Raw genomic sequence first — 15,522 nt, 5'->3', positions numbered from 1 at the left:
TTACCTCCGCTAGTGTTATTTTTTCACTCAGAATAGTGATCGGATGTGAGTTTTTATGAAGAAAAGTTGTGTACCTTCAGATGTCCTAATTGATTCGAAAGTGATTTGCTTATTTATTTTCTAAATTTATTTAAAACGTTGGATTAGTTGAGTCAAAGTCTCAATCATGTTGATTAAAAATTTTCAACCGCGTGCTCTCACGGCTGTTCTCTTGCGTACTGTGTGTGTGTGTGTGAATTAGGTGTATAGCGAAAAACCGAAGAATATCCGAAAGCGGATAGAAGTGTGTGACGCCTAAATCGTGATTTGAATTCTTTGAAGGAACACGGCGGTTTTAAAAAAAAACGCGGCTAATTGCGGCAAGTTGTCGACAGAAATCCGGTAAGTTTGTTCCAAAGCGAAAATATCATATTCTAGGTTTTGTACCTTTTCGTGCGGATACAACATACTTGGGGTTGAAATTCTTGTGGTGAGGCTGCCATGGCAACGAGCGAACGCGGCACCGCGCAGGCGTCAGATTATTAAACGGGTACACACTGACTGCCCTTCTATGCTTATTGCTTATCTGTCCCATGTTCTACGTAAATCTAATGGGCCGCGGGACAAATATGCGTAGAACGGCAGCTGAGTAGGTATGAGTGAGAAGCTGATGTCCTAATTATCATTCTGGTTCGCTCGCTCTGTAAAGGGTTTTGTGAATATTGGAGTATGAAGTAATTTGCGAGATGTATAGTGGGAGAGAGGGAGGGAAATGGATAGGAAAAACACAGTGTATGTACAGACCCTAACCTTATTATTTTTCTCTCGCACATGTTGTTTCGCTTGGGTATGTGTAGAAAGCATGTGAGTTGAAATGGGCATGGGACGGGCGCTGAACTTACGTACGAGGGTTGTATTCTCGCGGAACATTACTAAAGGACCTATGTACAAATGATAGATTCTCTCCTCTCTCGTTCTCTTTCGATTATAACAGTGGAATACTAAAGATTTTGGGAAGTTTTTCACTATAGATCGAAAGTCAATTTCCTTGACTAGCGTTTCATACAAAAAACGCAACAGAAGAGGTTAATGTGACTCAGTTATTAATGAAAGAGAAAGTAAACAAAGTGAGCCTCTCAATGTTAGATAGGTCCTTTAGTAATGTTACGCGAGTATTGGTGCGATTGATGCAGCAAATGCTGCGTGTGACATATCAACTGTTGCGCATGTTATGCTAGGCTTTCAGGTGTTTATGAACCTACAGGATGATGTATGTGTTTATGAATTGGTTTGCTTGTTTCTAAATTTTTAATCTTTTTGCGCTTTTAAGTAGTAAGATATCAATTATAACTTAAAAAAAGAAAACACATTCAAAAAGTTTTAGAATGGGACAGTTTGCTAAATTTGTCATAAAGCGAAATAGGGAACCACTATAGCCATAACTGGTACACTTTCCCTAGTCCTTATGAAGATTCATTATCACGGTTGTATAAACATAAATTTATTCATTTCAATTCATTTTATTTATTCCATTTTATCAGCTTCAAAATTGATTAATTATAACGGTTACAGGGGACGGACCTGGTGTAGTGGTTAGAACACTCGCCTCTCACGCCGAGGACCTGGGATCGAATCCCATCCCCGACATAGTCACTTATGACGTAAAAAAGTTATAGTGACGACTTCCTTCGGAAGGGAAGTAAAGCCGTTGGTCCCGAGATGAACTAGCCCAGGGCTAAAAATCTCGTTAATAAAGATAGAAAAAAAAAAAATATAACGGTTACAATTCCAGAGATAAACATAATTTTAGGAGCTTTATAATATTCATTATAAATTTCAATCGATTCTATAGGCACATGGAAATTACAAAAAAAAATGGCATTATGCAGCAAAAAGAAAGTTCAACCGCTTCACTTTTCAGGAACAATAAATCCGGTTTTACGAAGACATTTAATAAAAAGAATTGTTAATTGCAGAACGTTATCACGGCAGCGAGGCAAGATGGAGGCAGTGGTTATATTTTCAAAGTTACTTTTATATAAAACGGTCAACAAATCTAAAAAAAAAAACATTTAATGATTTTTATACATAAACAAGAACAGACAAGAGAGAGATTTCTCGACTGTTCCTTATTATGTTTGACTCTTAGGGCAGCGTTCATTTATTACGTAGTTAAATTTATCGATTTTCAATTGATTTTACATTATATTGTTGGTACGGTATTGTGATGACTATATTATTATTATTATATTGTGTTCCCATATTATTATATATTATACTTTGATCTGCTATATAAAATTTCATATAAACATCATTTGTGGTGGGAGGGATCATCAGGGCATCATTGAAGTTACCAATGGACAAGGAAGTGGAATGCCAATCGGAGTCAGGAGGCGAAATGTTAGTCGTTTGTGGCTAACGCTTTTCTATAAAACTAAATAATTCGACGCTTATGTGACTGAATATATGAAGCTTTGTTGTGCCTTGTGCAAAGTTTTGTTTTTGTGTTGCATTTTTTTTTTCAGGAACAACTTCTTCAAGCGTTGGAATTTTCCGTTTACATGTAATACAGAGGTATCCGGGTAATTCCTTTCTCGAATAAAACTACAAGATTCCCTGGACATCAAAACATGTTATCATAAGTTATAAATTTTATTCCTCATAGCTACCAGACAATTCGTGGCGCGCAAATTACTTACTTGTATTTGGTTTATTATCCTAATTAATTGGTTCAACTTCCAGAAGCATCATGAAATCTGCATATCGGAAATGCTAGGTTAATCACCGCTCTTCATATTTCAGCATGTCGTTCTGCTCCAGAAATCGTAATTCGTTCTTATTTTGGAGATTACATAATAAAATTGAATTCATCATATCCAATGAATTAATTTAATTGAACATCTATATCTATGTCATATATAACTATAATTTCCGTTTTTACATATTTCATTATAATTGTTTCATTTATTATACCATATCTGATCATATTTCTATTATTGTATGTGCTTTGGGTTGGGCTGGGACCACCAGGGCACCCGAATGAAGTGATTTGGACAGGGAGCTTGGGACTGCCTCCTCCCTGTTGTTAACATTTCGTGAATTGAGGGCGGGCTCTTCGACCCCATCTATTGGGAATATTCAGTCAATCGAGGGCTTGATTTTACAGTTGTTCGTGAAAGCTTTCTTCTGGAAGGAGATTCTCTTCCCTTGACGCGGGTTTCGTGCAAGTGTCTCTGCTTGCGGGTCCGCACATCCATTTTTGGCCCTTCATACAGGAGAATGACTGCTCACGAACAACAGTTCAATCTTGATCAAATCGCTTTTCAGATTATTCCAGTGCTATAGGCAGATGCCTTGCTACAATAGATGGTAGAACCAAATCATCAAATAGAAACGCTCACTACGGAGTTAGAAAAGTGCTACCTGGCAGAAAATGTCCCGGTTAACACTGCTACTAACCTAGCCACAAGAGCCGGTGTAAAAGCTCTCACTGCTGGTATTCGCAGCAGTGAAACTAAAATGATTTTAAAAGCAGGACAATTTAAAACGTTATCTGCTGCAGTTGAAAAGGCTATCGAAAACGAACCAACCAAAGAGCCACAGAGCATTTCGCAAATGATGTATGCGAAAAGAGGTAGTTTTCAGTCACGTGGTAGAGCAAATACCAGACAAAATCATAATCGTGGATTTAATAGAAATAATAATGCCCAAAACAATTACAACCAGAGCCGAAACAATTTCAATAGGTTCCAAAATATTTTTTTATCGTGGGCAGCAAAACACGTTTCACTCTCGAGGAAACCCGAGAGGAAGAGGAAGACACATCGGTCATTCGACTTACTATGCACATACACAGTACCCTCCAGAAAATGCTCAAGAAAGGCAACAACTAATTCCTACGTATCAAATGCAGCCTACACAGCATTTTGCGGTCCAACAACCTCAAAACGTACAAAATAATAGTGATATCCACCCTTTAGGGGTACCACTCGGGCGGCATATACAATAAATGTGACCGCCACCAACTACGTACAGCTAATGCTCGATATGACAGATTCCCAATCTTCATTCATTGTTGATTGTGGCTCGGACATATCGATTATAAAAGCTAACAAAATTAGGAAAACACAAATTTTTTATCCCTCTGACAAATGCGATATAATCGGAATAGGTCAAGGTAATACAAGCACAATAGGAGCAACGCATGATTTCCGACAGTTAAAGAAACTAATATTACCAGATAAATTTCCACTTCCCCGTATTGATGATATTCTAGATCATTTAGGTCGAGCAAAGTATTTTACTACACTTGATCTCATGTCCGGATTTCATCAAATACCTTTAGATGAAAACTCCAAAAGTTTTACAGCCTTCTCCACCGACAAGGGACATTTTGAATTTAATAGACTCCCTTTCGGACTAAACATCAGCCCAAATTCATTTCAACGTATGATGTCCATCGCTTTGAGCGGACTACCACCGCAATGTGCATTTCTCTATATTGATGACATCATTGTGGTAGGTTGTTCCGTGAATCACCACATTACAAATTTATATAAAGTATTTCAACAATTAAGAAAATTTAATCTTAAATTAAACCCGAAGAAATGTCATTTCTTCAAAAATGAAGTGACGTATCTCGGACACAACATTTCAGAAAAAGGCATACAGCCTGATAAAACAAAATATTCCGTCATCTCAAACTATCCTGTACCCAAAAACGCTGATGACGTACGGCGATTTGTTGCGTTTTGCAACTACTATCGTCGGTTCATCAGAAACTTTGCAGAAATAACTAACCCACTGAACAAATTATTACGAAAAAACACGCCATTCAAGTGGAGCGAAGAATGTGAGAATTCATTCGCCACATTAAAAAGCAAGTTAATCTCACCACAAATTTTACAATTCCCTGATTACGAAAAGGATTTCATCATAATTACAGACGCCTCAAAACTTGCTTGTGGTGCAGTACTTGCTCAAGTTCATGATGGATTCGAATTGCCAGTCGCATTTGCAAGCAAAGCATTTACGAAAGGCGAATCAAATAAATCAACGATAGAGCAGGAACTGATTGCAATACATTGGGCGGTCAATCATTTCAGACCATACATATATGGTAGGAAATTTACTATACGTACAGACCATCGACCCTTGATATATTTGTTTTCGCTTAAAAATCCTTCTTCTAAACTAACTCGAATGAGATGGGATTTAGAAGAATATAATTTTGAAGTAGAATACATCAAAGGAAAGTCCAATGTGTTATCAGATGCGTTATCGAGAATACAAATTACCTCTGATTCTCTGAAACAAATGTTTATAGTCACAAGATCAATGACAAAACGAAAAGATACCAAAAATTCTGACCTTTCTTCATAGAAGCCTGATCAACTTCACGTGTACGAAGCTCTGAACAATTTGGAATCATTCGATTTGCCAAAACTAACTTTCTCATACAATATAAATAAAACGTGTGTATATATGACCATTTATGATAAGAAATTTCGGAAGAGGTTATCTCCAGGGATAGCACTCGCATTGGAAAAACCCGGAAAAACTAAGTTAAACCTTGAAAACATACTACAAATTATCGATGGCAGGCCTGCCTATAACACAAATATTATGGGAACAATCCCGAAAAAGCTAGCAATACAGAAAAACGACATTATTTTTAAACATATCAATATAAACAGTTTCAAAACAATAGGTAATGCTGTTCTTAGGAACGCTACCATATTAATTTATGAAAAGCCTGTTGAAATATCAACAGTAGCAGAAATGAACGGTATATTGAAACAATACCATAACTCCCCAACAGGAGGTCATCCAGGAATAAACAGACTATATAAAAAACTCAAATCGTTGTATTCTTGGCCACACAGACGCTTACAGATTACGTCAACTCATGTGAACTTTGTAAAATTAATAAACACGCGATACCAGTAAAAACGCGTGCTGTAGTAACGACTACACCTAACAAAACTTTTGAAGTGGTGTCCATTGACACCATCGGACCGTTTGCACTCACTGAAAAAGGAAACCGCTATGCAGTAACATTGCAATGCGATCTTTCCAAGTACGTGATTGCGATTCCTGTCCCAGACAAATCAGCTGCTTCAATAGCTAAAGCAGTTGTAGAAAAATGCATTCTTATATATGGACCAATGAGTTGCATAAAAACGGACCAAGGAACCGAATACAAAGGCGTATTCGATGAAGTATGCAAATTACTGCAGTTAAACCATACTTGTTCGACCGCTTACCACCCCCAAACGATTGGTGCTGTAGAGCGCAACCATAAATGCTTAAACGAGTATTTAAGGATCTTCGCTAATGATCGTACACATGATTGGGATGAATGGTTAGCATTTTATTGCTTCGCATATAACACAACCCCAAACACAGACCATGACTACACCCCGTTTGAAATTATTTTTGGTAAAAACCTTAACACTTTTAAAATCAGTGAAAATCTACAAGTTGATCCACACTACAATCTAGATTCTTACGTAAACGAATTAAAATTCAGACTTCAAGTTACACATGCCAATGTTTTACAAACAATAATTAACAAAAAAGAACAACGAACAAATAAAATAAATGACAAAATTAAATCTACAGATTTGAAGATAAATGATACAGTATATTTACAGATTCAAAATAGACATAAGCTACAACCAGTTTATGCTGGTCCTTATAAAATAATCCAACTACGAGAATCAAATGCAATAATTAAAGACAGTAATAATAAAACAATGGAAGTACATAAATCAAGACTTGTATTGAAATAAATAACTATAATATATAATAAATACAGAAGAGAGATGCTCCCACCTTTTCCTTAAGGGGAAGGAGAGTATTAGGAGAGATAACATAATATACATTTTGGAAAATAATTGGATTATAAAACATATTTACGAGATAATAAATCTCAAAAATAATAATAACAATTGTGAGAGACATTTGAAGCTGAACCTTTCTATATAATTATCCTTTCTCGCCCGTAGGGGAATGGTGTGACATGTGCATTCAACATGTCATTCCTATTCCTACATTTTAGCATATCCAGCAGACCACACCAGTGGAAACATGCTATCGTAAATTACCGTCATAGGCATTGAACCATCAGTTCAATGCCTGCTCAAAATAGTCAGCACTTATGGCAACTGCCAGAAGTGTCGGGTAACAATTTATTGAACCATGCTGTTGCCATCCGCAGGCATGGCCCTTTTTGGAATACTCTATCTTTCTCTTTTCCGCATGCATCGATCACTGATAGGTGATCGCCTACATGCTGTTTCACATAAATCGAAGCTTCGAGTGTCTCCAGTAGGACCTTGTAACAAATCAATTTGAAATAAAGAATCATTCTTGACTGGAAAGCGCGAGAGTTCATACCTCTAGTAATGACAATCGTCCAAGTAGTGAATGAACGTTACACTTTACAGTCCGTAAAACTGAGGGGTTTCCGTGAAGCTGCAGGAGTTCTTCCGTCGAAGAGGAGTGTAGGAGATGACGACGTTGAACGCAGCATGCTTTGAATATTTGAATTGAAGCATGATGCTATAGTTACTCGCATGCTGCGCTTAACGTTAAGATTCTAGAAAATAAATTTTCACTTTCCCGTTGTAGTTCATAGAACACACACGTGTTTTTATTAGTCTATCCGACCTACGGCCATTCCAATAATAACTATTTTATTAACAAATAATTCACAGCTTGATATTTTGTTTGGAACTAACCGAATAGAGAGAACTTTTGCAATTGATAGCCCTCCCGGTCGTTAATTCTTTTGCCATGGTTTCCTAGACGACGACGTTGACGCCGACTCGACTGACGTGTCCGGTCTTGGCAAACCTCATATTGCTACGATTTCAAAATAATTCATAAATTAAACGTTTTTGAAAACAAAATTGAAAATTAGAATAGTTATCCTTGGTATTTTTAACAGTAAGTTGGTAGAATAGTCACCGGACCAAATATGAAATGCATCTTCAATCCCTCCGCGGGCTGTTCGTTGGGCAGCACTGCTTTAGATGGATAATGGAAAACAAATTCCATACCCCCCATTGCCCATATACTCTGAAAGTTTCTCTGGAACCTCTAGATTTTGGAAGCTGGTTCTACTACAAACAGAATAAGGGAAAAAGAGACTTTGAACGCCATTTTGATTAAAGGATTGGTTTTAGAGATTTTCCGTTGCAAATAGACTTTTTAGAAACTTCCATTGAAATGAAGACCAAGTATCAAAATAGATACCTGCTACCAGCCTTGCTGTTAAGGATGTCTAAAGGTCTGGGCCTAAGGATCCGTGGAAAATTGTAGAAATCTAAAAAAGGGGCCGCAGCTGCAAAAAAGGTGGGAACCACTGTCCTAAGCGAACAAACGAACCGAACACTGGATGGTGGGCGCTGGCGTGGAATTCTGGCCTAAATCATTCTGTGCCGTTTCGACAAAATTTCTCTTCTTCAGTTGTTCTTGCCGATCCGAGGTCTTGTCGGCGTTCTTTTCCGAGCGAGGAATGAGGGAAACTTTCTAAATATAACCTTCCACCAGAGCGCGGATGATCGGTGTGTGCGATCGCATGAAGCAAATGCGAGCCGAAAGAAACAAAACTCTTGAGGCATGCAGTTTTTCTGTCGAAAGGGACTTTTGGAACAAAGGAATGAAATTCCGTACAAAGTTCACTAACAAATCTAATAGATTGCTTTATTACATATGATACTTAGTTCCTAAGTGGGATATAGCAAGAAACACATACAAAAATCGTTTTGCGCTTTTACTACCGCCACAAAGTGGCGAAAAGCGCAACAGTACGCAGACTCTCTCCTCTCGAGCAAAAAAAAAACCCTGAAATGTGTCTTACAATCAAATTAGTCACCGAACAGCTTCTTGCCCAGTTCCATCATCCGGTGGTTCCGGCACACCTTGAGGGCATCGGCCTTCTTCAGCACGGCTGCGACCGACTTGTTGGCGTCCACAAGCTGCGACAGGAAGTCCTCGTAGGCCAGCTTCACATTCGGTGGGAGGGTTCCAATTTTGACCTTCTTCAGGGTTTCGATGATTCCCTCGGCCCAACCGGACTCGATGCAGAACTCGGAGATCCACGGGATGAGCTTGATGATGCCGCTCATGGTTTGCATGCCCAGGAACCAGAGCTCCATGATCTCGAACCAGTACTCCTTGTAGGCGAGGGACACGACCAGTTCCTGGGGGTCGTTCGATTCGTCGATGTTGTAGGCGTCCCACAGGAAGCGGATCGTCGTCTGGATGTAGCGGCAGATGGAGAAGTCGTTCTTTTTGATTTTGGAGGATTGCTGCTTGAGCAGGAGTAGGCCGAGGACGGCCAGGTGGCCGTGCATGACCAAGTTGTCCGGGGTGTCCTTCAGTTCCGGGAGATGTTCGAAAATGAAGCGCAGCAACTGGGCAAAGACGGTGCTCTCCTCGACTAGTTTCGGCTCGAGGACGGTGATGTTCATGAAGATGTTGCACAAGGACACGATCGCGGTCCGGGAGTCCTTCATTTCCTCCAGCTGGAAGGGGGTCATTTCCGGATCGGGTTCGTTCATGCGCTTCAGGCGCTCAGCGCGGGGAATCGGGGGTTTCTTGTAGTGAGCGATCGTCCAGTGGAAGAGCAGACAGTCGTACAGGACTTGCTCTTCCTTTTCCTTGAGGAACACCTTGCGGGATTCCTCCTCGACGACGAGATGGCACATGGCCGGAAGCGTCACGCGGAGGACATCGGCGGGGGCTTGCTCGGCGGTTGGCTCGGTTTTGGCTTTGATGCGATGGTCGCGAGAGGCGTAGAATGATTCGTTTGCCAGTTTGAAAATGAAGGGCAGGAGTTTGAAGACCTGTCCCTTGAGAGCGGAGGTTTCCTGGGATAACCAGGCGCTCAGCACGCGGACCATTGCACAAGCAAATGCCTTCTCCTTCGGCTGAAGTTTATCCTTCTTGGTGTCGTTCGAGAGCTTGGTGAAAACGGACAGCACAGCCGAGAAAGCGCCCTTCAGCCCGGTGTAGACCTGCTGCTTGTCCTTTTGATCGAGGTCCAGCTGATCGGTCGACATGTAGTTCATGGACAGCTCCAGAATGATGAAACAAGCCGTGACCAGATCAGCCTGGGCCATGACCTGATTGAAGCTCTTGTTGTCCATCTGCATGCGCACTTCGATCGCGGCCAGCTGCAACAGTAGCAGGAAAAACTTCTTCGGATTTTCCGAATCGTGGAGGGTCCACTCGATTCCCAGGATCTCCAGGATATTGGCGGTCATTTTCAGTGTCGGATCACGCTGAGCCTTCCCAATCTTGCTCTTCAGAATATCGCTCACACCTTTGTACAAACACTCGGGCCAAATTTCCCCTTCCACGGTCCTCGAGATCAGCTCCTTCCGACAGGTGAACAACAGAACGGAGATCATGTCCGCCAACTCGAACTTCCTCTCGGCGTGATCGGTTTCAAAGTCCAACGAAACGCGTTGCATCAGCGCGTGGAACAGCTTTGGGTCCTCATCCCACGACGACGGTCCAAAGTGACTGACCAACGTCACGATCAGCGTCAACGCCTCATCGATCTGGAAGCTCTGCTGGGTATAGACTTCGGCCATCTTCTTGATCACGCCCTGCTCCTTCAGCGCCTGTCGCCCTTTCTCGTGCGCCGCAATACTCTGCAGACAGTGGTACGCCTCGTTGATCACGATCAAATTATCATCGTACTCGTCATCGTCACAGGTGGACACGATCCCCAGAAAAACCGGAATACTCTCCAGCATGTCCTTGTGCGTGGCCAGCTGTTCATCCTCGCAGAAGCAGCTCAAGATCGACAAGGCTACACTCTGGTAAGCCGATGCATCCGGAACGTCCTTGCTCGTAAGCAACCTCCGCACAAAGTCCAACCCGATCGCGTCGAACAGCAACCGCTTGCCGGCCTCGTTGCAATCCTTGCCCTTGATCAGCTTCGTCACCATGAACAGGGCGGCGAACTTTTCCGTGTCGCTCTTGGCGTTCTTCAGGATGATCGAACACTTCCGGATGGGATCACTTATTTGGTCCGCCATCTTCCTCACTTTGGGTAACCGACCTTCCTTATATGGTGCTAAATGGAAACGTCTTCTTCAACGTTTGATTTGGGAAGCGGGGAACAATCCGAACGGTTCCGCAGTCGAATCTCAACTAATCCTCAGGCCGTGTGCATGATCTGATCCCGTGTCCCGATCTGGGTGCGACTTTTCCTCTCACGCTTCTTTTGGGATTTCGCTCACTCTCGGGAAAATCTCGGGGTTTTCCCTCGCACGCACACCTTCGCAAATCCTGACGATCCTCTCCGGATTCGCTTTTCCGGATAGGGGAGGGAACTTTTCCCGGCTTCCAATGAAATCCAAACTCAGTCACTGCTATCGATTTTTCGGTCGATATCTGTTTTGATCAATGAAATACATCAAAATCGTACTTTTGTAGCATTAATAATACACATTTACCTTCAATTTTTTCTCGTAAACTCGTGAAAATCACCACAAAACTGGAAAACGTCTCTCACTCGAACCGTAATAACACAATCTATTTTCAGCATCACATTTTGACAACCAGCACGCGGCGGAGTTTTGTTTTGGTTTTGCGAAGTTCCCTTTTCTTCATCTCGTTTGACGACTTTCTCCGTTATTCGCACCAACACAACGACAGGCTTGAACTGTCTCGGCCGTCTTGGCGGAGTAACGGGACTGGGTTGAGCCTTTTAAACATCATCACCCAAACAGTCATCATCGTCATCATCTTCGAACTCACACATGTGGTTGTGAGCTGCAAAAGGGACTATTTTTTGTGCGGCACGTGCAGGGTGCGTGTGCGCAAAAGGAAACGAAAAGCAAGCGGAACATTTCAAACGATCCTACTTTCTATACGGCCAAACAGCAGTAGATAAGGGAAGTAATGGTAAAATGAACAGCTTAAGCAAATCATCTTGTTCCTGATGGAAGAATGATAATTTGTATATTTTTTTCCCGCAAAATCCAAAATAGAGGTGTTATTTAAATCAGAGACGCGAGTTCAGACTAAAATAGCAGAAGCTTCACATATGTTTATCGTTTAGAAAAAAATGATGGAAAAAGTTCATTTTACCTGCACTATGCGGGTAAAATGAACATCTGTTGGTGGTAACATCAATCAAAATCAGAGGCGCGTCCCAAATGTTCATATGTTGTGCATAGTTATGATATTTTTAAGTCTGGAATTTGAAAGTGACTATGTTTGAGGGGCTCAAACGCAAAGGGGTATAAGTGACATTTTAGTCCGGTTTGAGTTAAGCATATTAAAAAATTCTACTCTTTCCAAGCTTTGTAACGTTATTTTTTACCGTATACCTTTTAATTCCGCTCATAAATGCTTATCTTTGACAGATACGCGTATTTCGACTACCACTTGCAGTCTTTTTCAGTGTCAGTTACTCGTATCCACTCGCGTATCTGTCAAAGATAAGCATTTATTAGCGGAATTAAAAGGTATACGGTACTCCATCTACTTTTAAGTTTCTCTATTGAGATTCTGCTCAGAGGATTCAAACATTAATTAAAGAGTTATTTTTTAAACAACAACCGTAAAACTAAACATTACAGGGTGCTTACTATTTCCTGTCAGTAAAATAAGTAATCATAGAAATAGAGGGTTGTATGAGTTTTAATTACCAGTGTATATCCAGTTTTGGACATCTATAACACTTGTCTTCGTTATACAGTCGCCTCTCCACATCTCGATATCGAGATAGGGAGAGATCGAGACAAAGAACATTAATTTAATGAACACTAGATTACAAATCACACCATTACTAGGAAAATAATGAACAAACAAACTTCATTTCAAGTTTTCCAATTATTCTGAATCACTTAAATCTGGTCTAGTAACCTTTGATAATGTTCATATCGACATATGGAGAGAAAAGTGGAAAAAAAAATCAACGGGAACACATCGAGATATAGAGATATCGAGATAAGGAGGATAGCGAGATATGGAGAGGAAGATCGTATGCAGAATGAAGGGACCGAAGCAATCATCGACATAGGGAGAGATATCGAGATGTAGAACATCGAGATGTGGAGAGTCTACTGTACATAGATAACATGTTTATTTTTTTACCTTAATTTCCAGCCACATGCGTTGTTTCAATTAACACGCACGTTATTCAGAAGCATATATTGCAATTTTAGAGATAACTTTCCGTTGTACGGTTGAACAGAAAGCTACTGCAGCCGTCACATTACTGATTTTTACGAAGCATCATCGATCGGCTACGATGATACCTTGGAAACCACGCTAATGACTGTTGTTGTCTGCCGTGTTACAAAGCTTGGAACTCAACAAGCATACCTTGATTAGATGGTTTCGTTCAATGATACAATGATTTTCAAGCCTGCGGTAGAACCAGGTCCGTCACACTCGGGCTCAGATTGTGTACCACTTCTAGTACTGCATTTGGTCCCTCGGTAGTACAAAAGGTACCCAAGTATGACAGATCGCAGTACAGATTACCTTATGAGCCATAAAATTTTGGGCAACTGCAAGGGACATCGGGGTCTTTAATTTGTCTTTGGTAGAACTTTGACAGCTCCGGTAGAAAATTTTCAAAAAACCGTAATATTTTAAACAAAAAATACCTTTTTTTTTCGTTTAATAATTCCATAATTGGTCGTATGCTATTCCGGAGGAAGTCTAGAAGATTGTGGTAACATGCTGTTTTAATCAGGCAAAGTTTTCAGCGGAGTTTATTCAAAAATATATATCTGTGGAAAACGTGCCTGCCGGGTGTAATGTACCTGAAACAAACATATAACTAAAAACTAAGGTAAATGAAAAAAGATTTAATCTTTACTCTGCCAAAACAAACGTTATAGATGTATAAAACAGGATGTACACTGGAAATTAAAATTCATATGTACATCTTTTATCTACGATCATTTACTTTACTGAAAGGAAATAGCAATCACCCTGTACATATAATTCGCAATTTGATTAAATGAATAAATTGATGTGAAATGTGTGAAAAAGTCTTCTCGGTGAAAATCGAACTCACGACTCTCTATTCACTAGATAGGGCGCTTTACCTCTACACCACAAGAGGACTCATGGACGCAAAAGTTAACCTGAAATGCGAATTTTATGTAATGTTTGGTTTCATGGTGTTTTTTTTATCGTTATTTTAGAGGTTTTTAGCTTTCGCAGCTGATTCGCCTCTTCAAACGTTTGAGGCTAATTTTTATATTTCGTTGAACGATTTGGTTTCTTTTAGAAACTTCAATAATTTCTCATCTTCATTTACATCATTGCTTAATACGGTTCTTATACTATCTTGTAGGTTCAAATTCTTACGTATATCGGCATATTTTTGACAGTTAAGTAAAATGTATTCAACAGTCAGAGGGACTGAAAAGGTTTCACAAGTTGTTTAGTTGAATTGGAGATATAGTGTGCATGTGTAACTCTTGTGTGCCCTATTCTTAAACGAGATAAGATCTTCTGTTCCTTGCGATTTTTTCTGTCTGACCATTCTGACACAGTATTTTTGATTTTTCGCAGAAATTCGCCATTGTTGGATTCCTATCTTCGATACCATGCATCCTGTAGTGCATTCTGAATTACTAATTTCATATCTATTTCATAGGTATTCCGATATTCCATTTGGTTGATGTACGCCCGATGCTAGCGAGCTTGTATGCTTCCTCGTTTCCTCTAAAGTCACTGTGTCCGGGGACTCAGCAAAGAGTCGTGTTGGGTAGAATAGAGTTTTTGATAGCCTATATTAGGGGATGCCTTTGTGGTGGATTTTCTGATGCAGACAATGTACTAGCGGAATCAGAAAAGATGATCGATGCGTTGGGAATACTTGTACACTTCTTGATTGCAAAGTAAACTGCCGCAGCTTCTGCCGAAAAGACAGTAAATTGGTCGGGTAATCTGCGTGCGAAATTTTCTATTGGTGAAATTATACCAATGCCAACCTTTCCATTTGAGCGTGAACCATCTGTGTAGATTGTGCAGTGTGTAGAGTATTTATTATCAAGGAGTTCGTTAAAAATCACCTGAATTTTTTACGGTGATTCGCCTGCCTGTATTTGTCGTTTGATTGACCAATCAACTTAGGGACTAGGACGATCCCATCGTTGATTTCCGACTCGGTGGAGTGTGGCTATTTCGGGAAAGTAAATATTAGTATATTGTTGCAACAACTTTCTTGTCTCATCGAGGATAAAAATGTCTCTTTGTGCGCCGTATGATTTTTCGATAAAACTTATCGCTCTGTTGCTACAGTAGACTCTCCACATCTCGATGTTCTACATCTCGATATCTCTCCCTATGTCGATGATTGCTTCGGTCCCTTCATTCTGCATACGATTTTCCTCTCCATATCTCGCTATCCTCCTTATCTCGATATCTCCATATCTCGATGTGTTCCCGTTGATTTTTTGTTCCACTTTTCTCTCCATATGTCGATATGAACATTATCAAAGGTTACTAGACCAGATTTAAGTGATTCAGAACAATTTGGAAACTCGA

The 15,522-nt window shown here is 40.3% G+C and overlaps 2 protein-coding genes across 2 annotated transcripts in view; both read right to left on the bottom strand.

The window, feature by feature from the left end:
- LOC5576134 (N-acylneuraminate-9-phosphatase) overlaps positions 1 to 15,522 on the bottom strand; it is a 50,169-nt gene that overhangs the window by 26,628 nt on the left and 8,019 nt on the right. The window lies entirely within an intron of this gene.
- LOC110674229 (neurochondrin homolog) lies at positions 8,662 to 11,565 on the bottom strand. Its single transcript, XM_021838419.1, has 2 exons — positions 11,460 to 11,565; positions 8,662 to 11,397 (listed from the first exon to the last, which is right to left on the bottom strand). The coding sequence occupies exon 2, from the start codon at positions 11,037 to 11,039 to the stop codon at positions 8,856 to 8,858; it is 2,184 nt and encodes a 727-aa protein (XP_021694111.1). The 5' UTR covers positions 11,040 to 11,397; positions 11,460 to 11,565; the 3' UTR covers positions 8,662 to 8,855.

This window comes from Aedes aegypti, chromosome 1 (assembly GCF_002204515.2).
Source record: "Aedes aegypti strain LVP_AGWG chromosome 1, AaegL5.0 Primary Assembly, whole genome shotgun sequence".
NCBI lineage: Eukaryota > Metazoa > Arthropoda > Insecta > Diptera > Culicidae > Aedes > Aedes aegypti.
Note: the sequence above shows the minus strand (reverse complement) of the source record. Positions and strands in the feature narration are given on the sequence as shown.

Bases quoted from the DNA above. Each gene is read 5' to 3' on its own strand.
- LOC110674229 (XM_021838419.1), bottom strand. From the start codon at position 11,039: ATGGCGGACCAAATAAGTGATCCCATCCGGAAGTGTTCGATCATCCTG.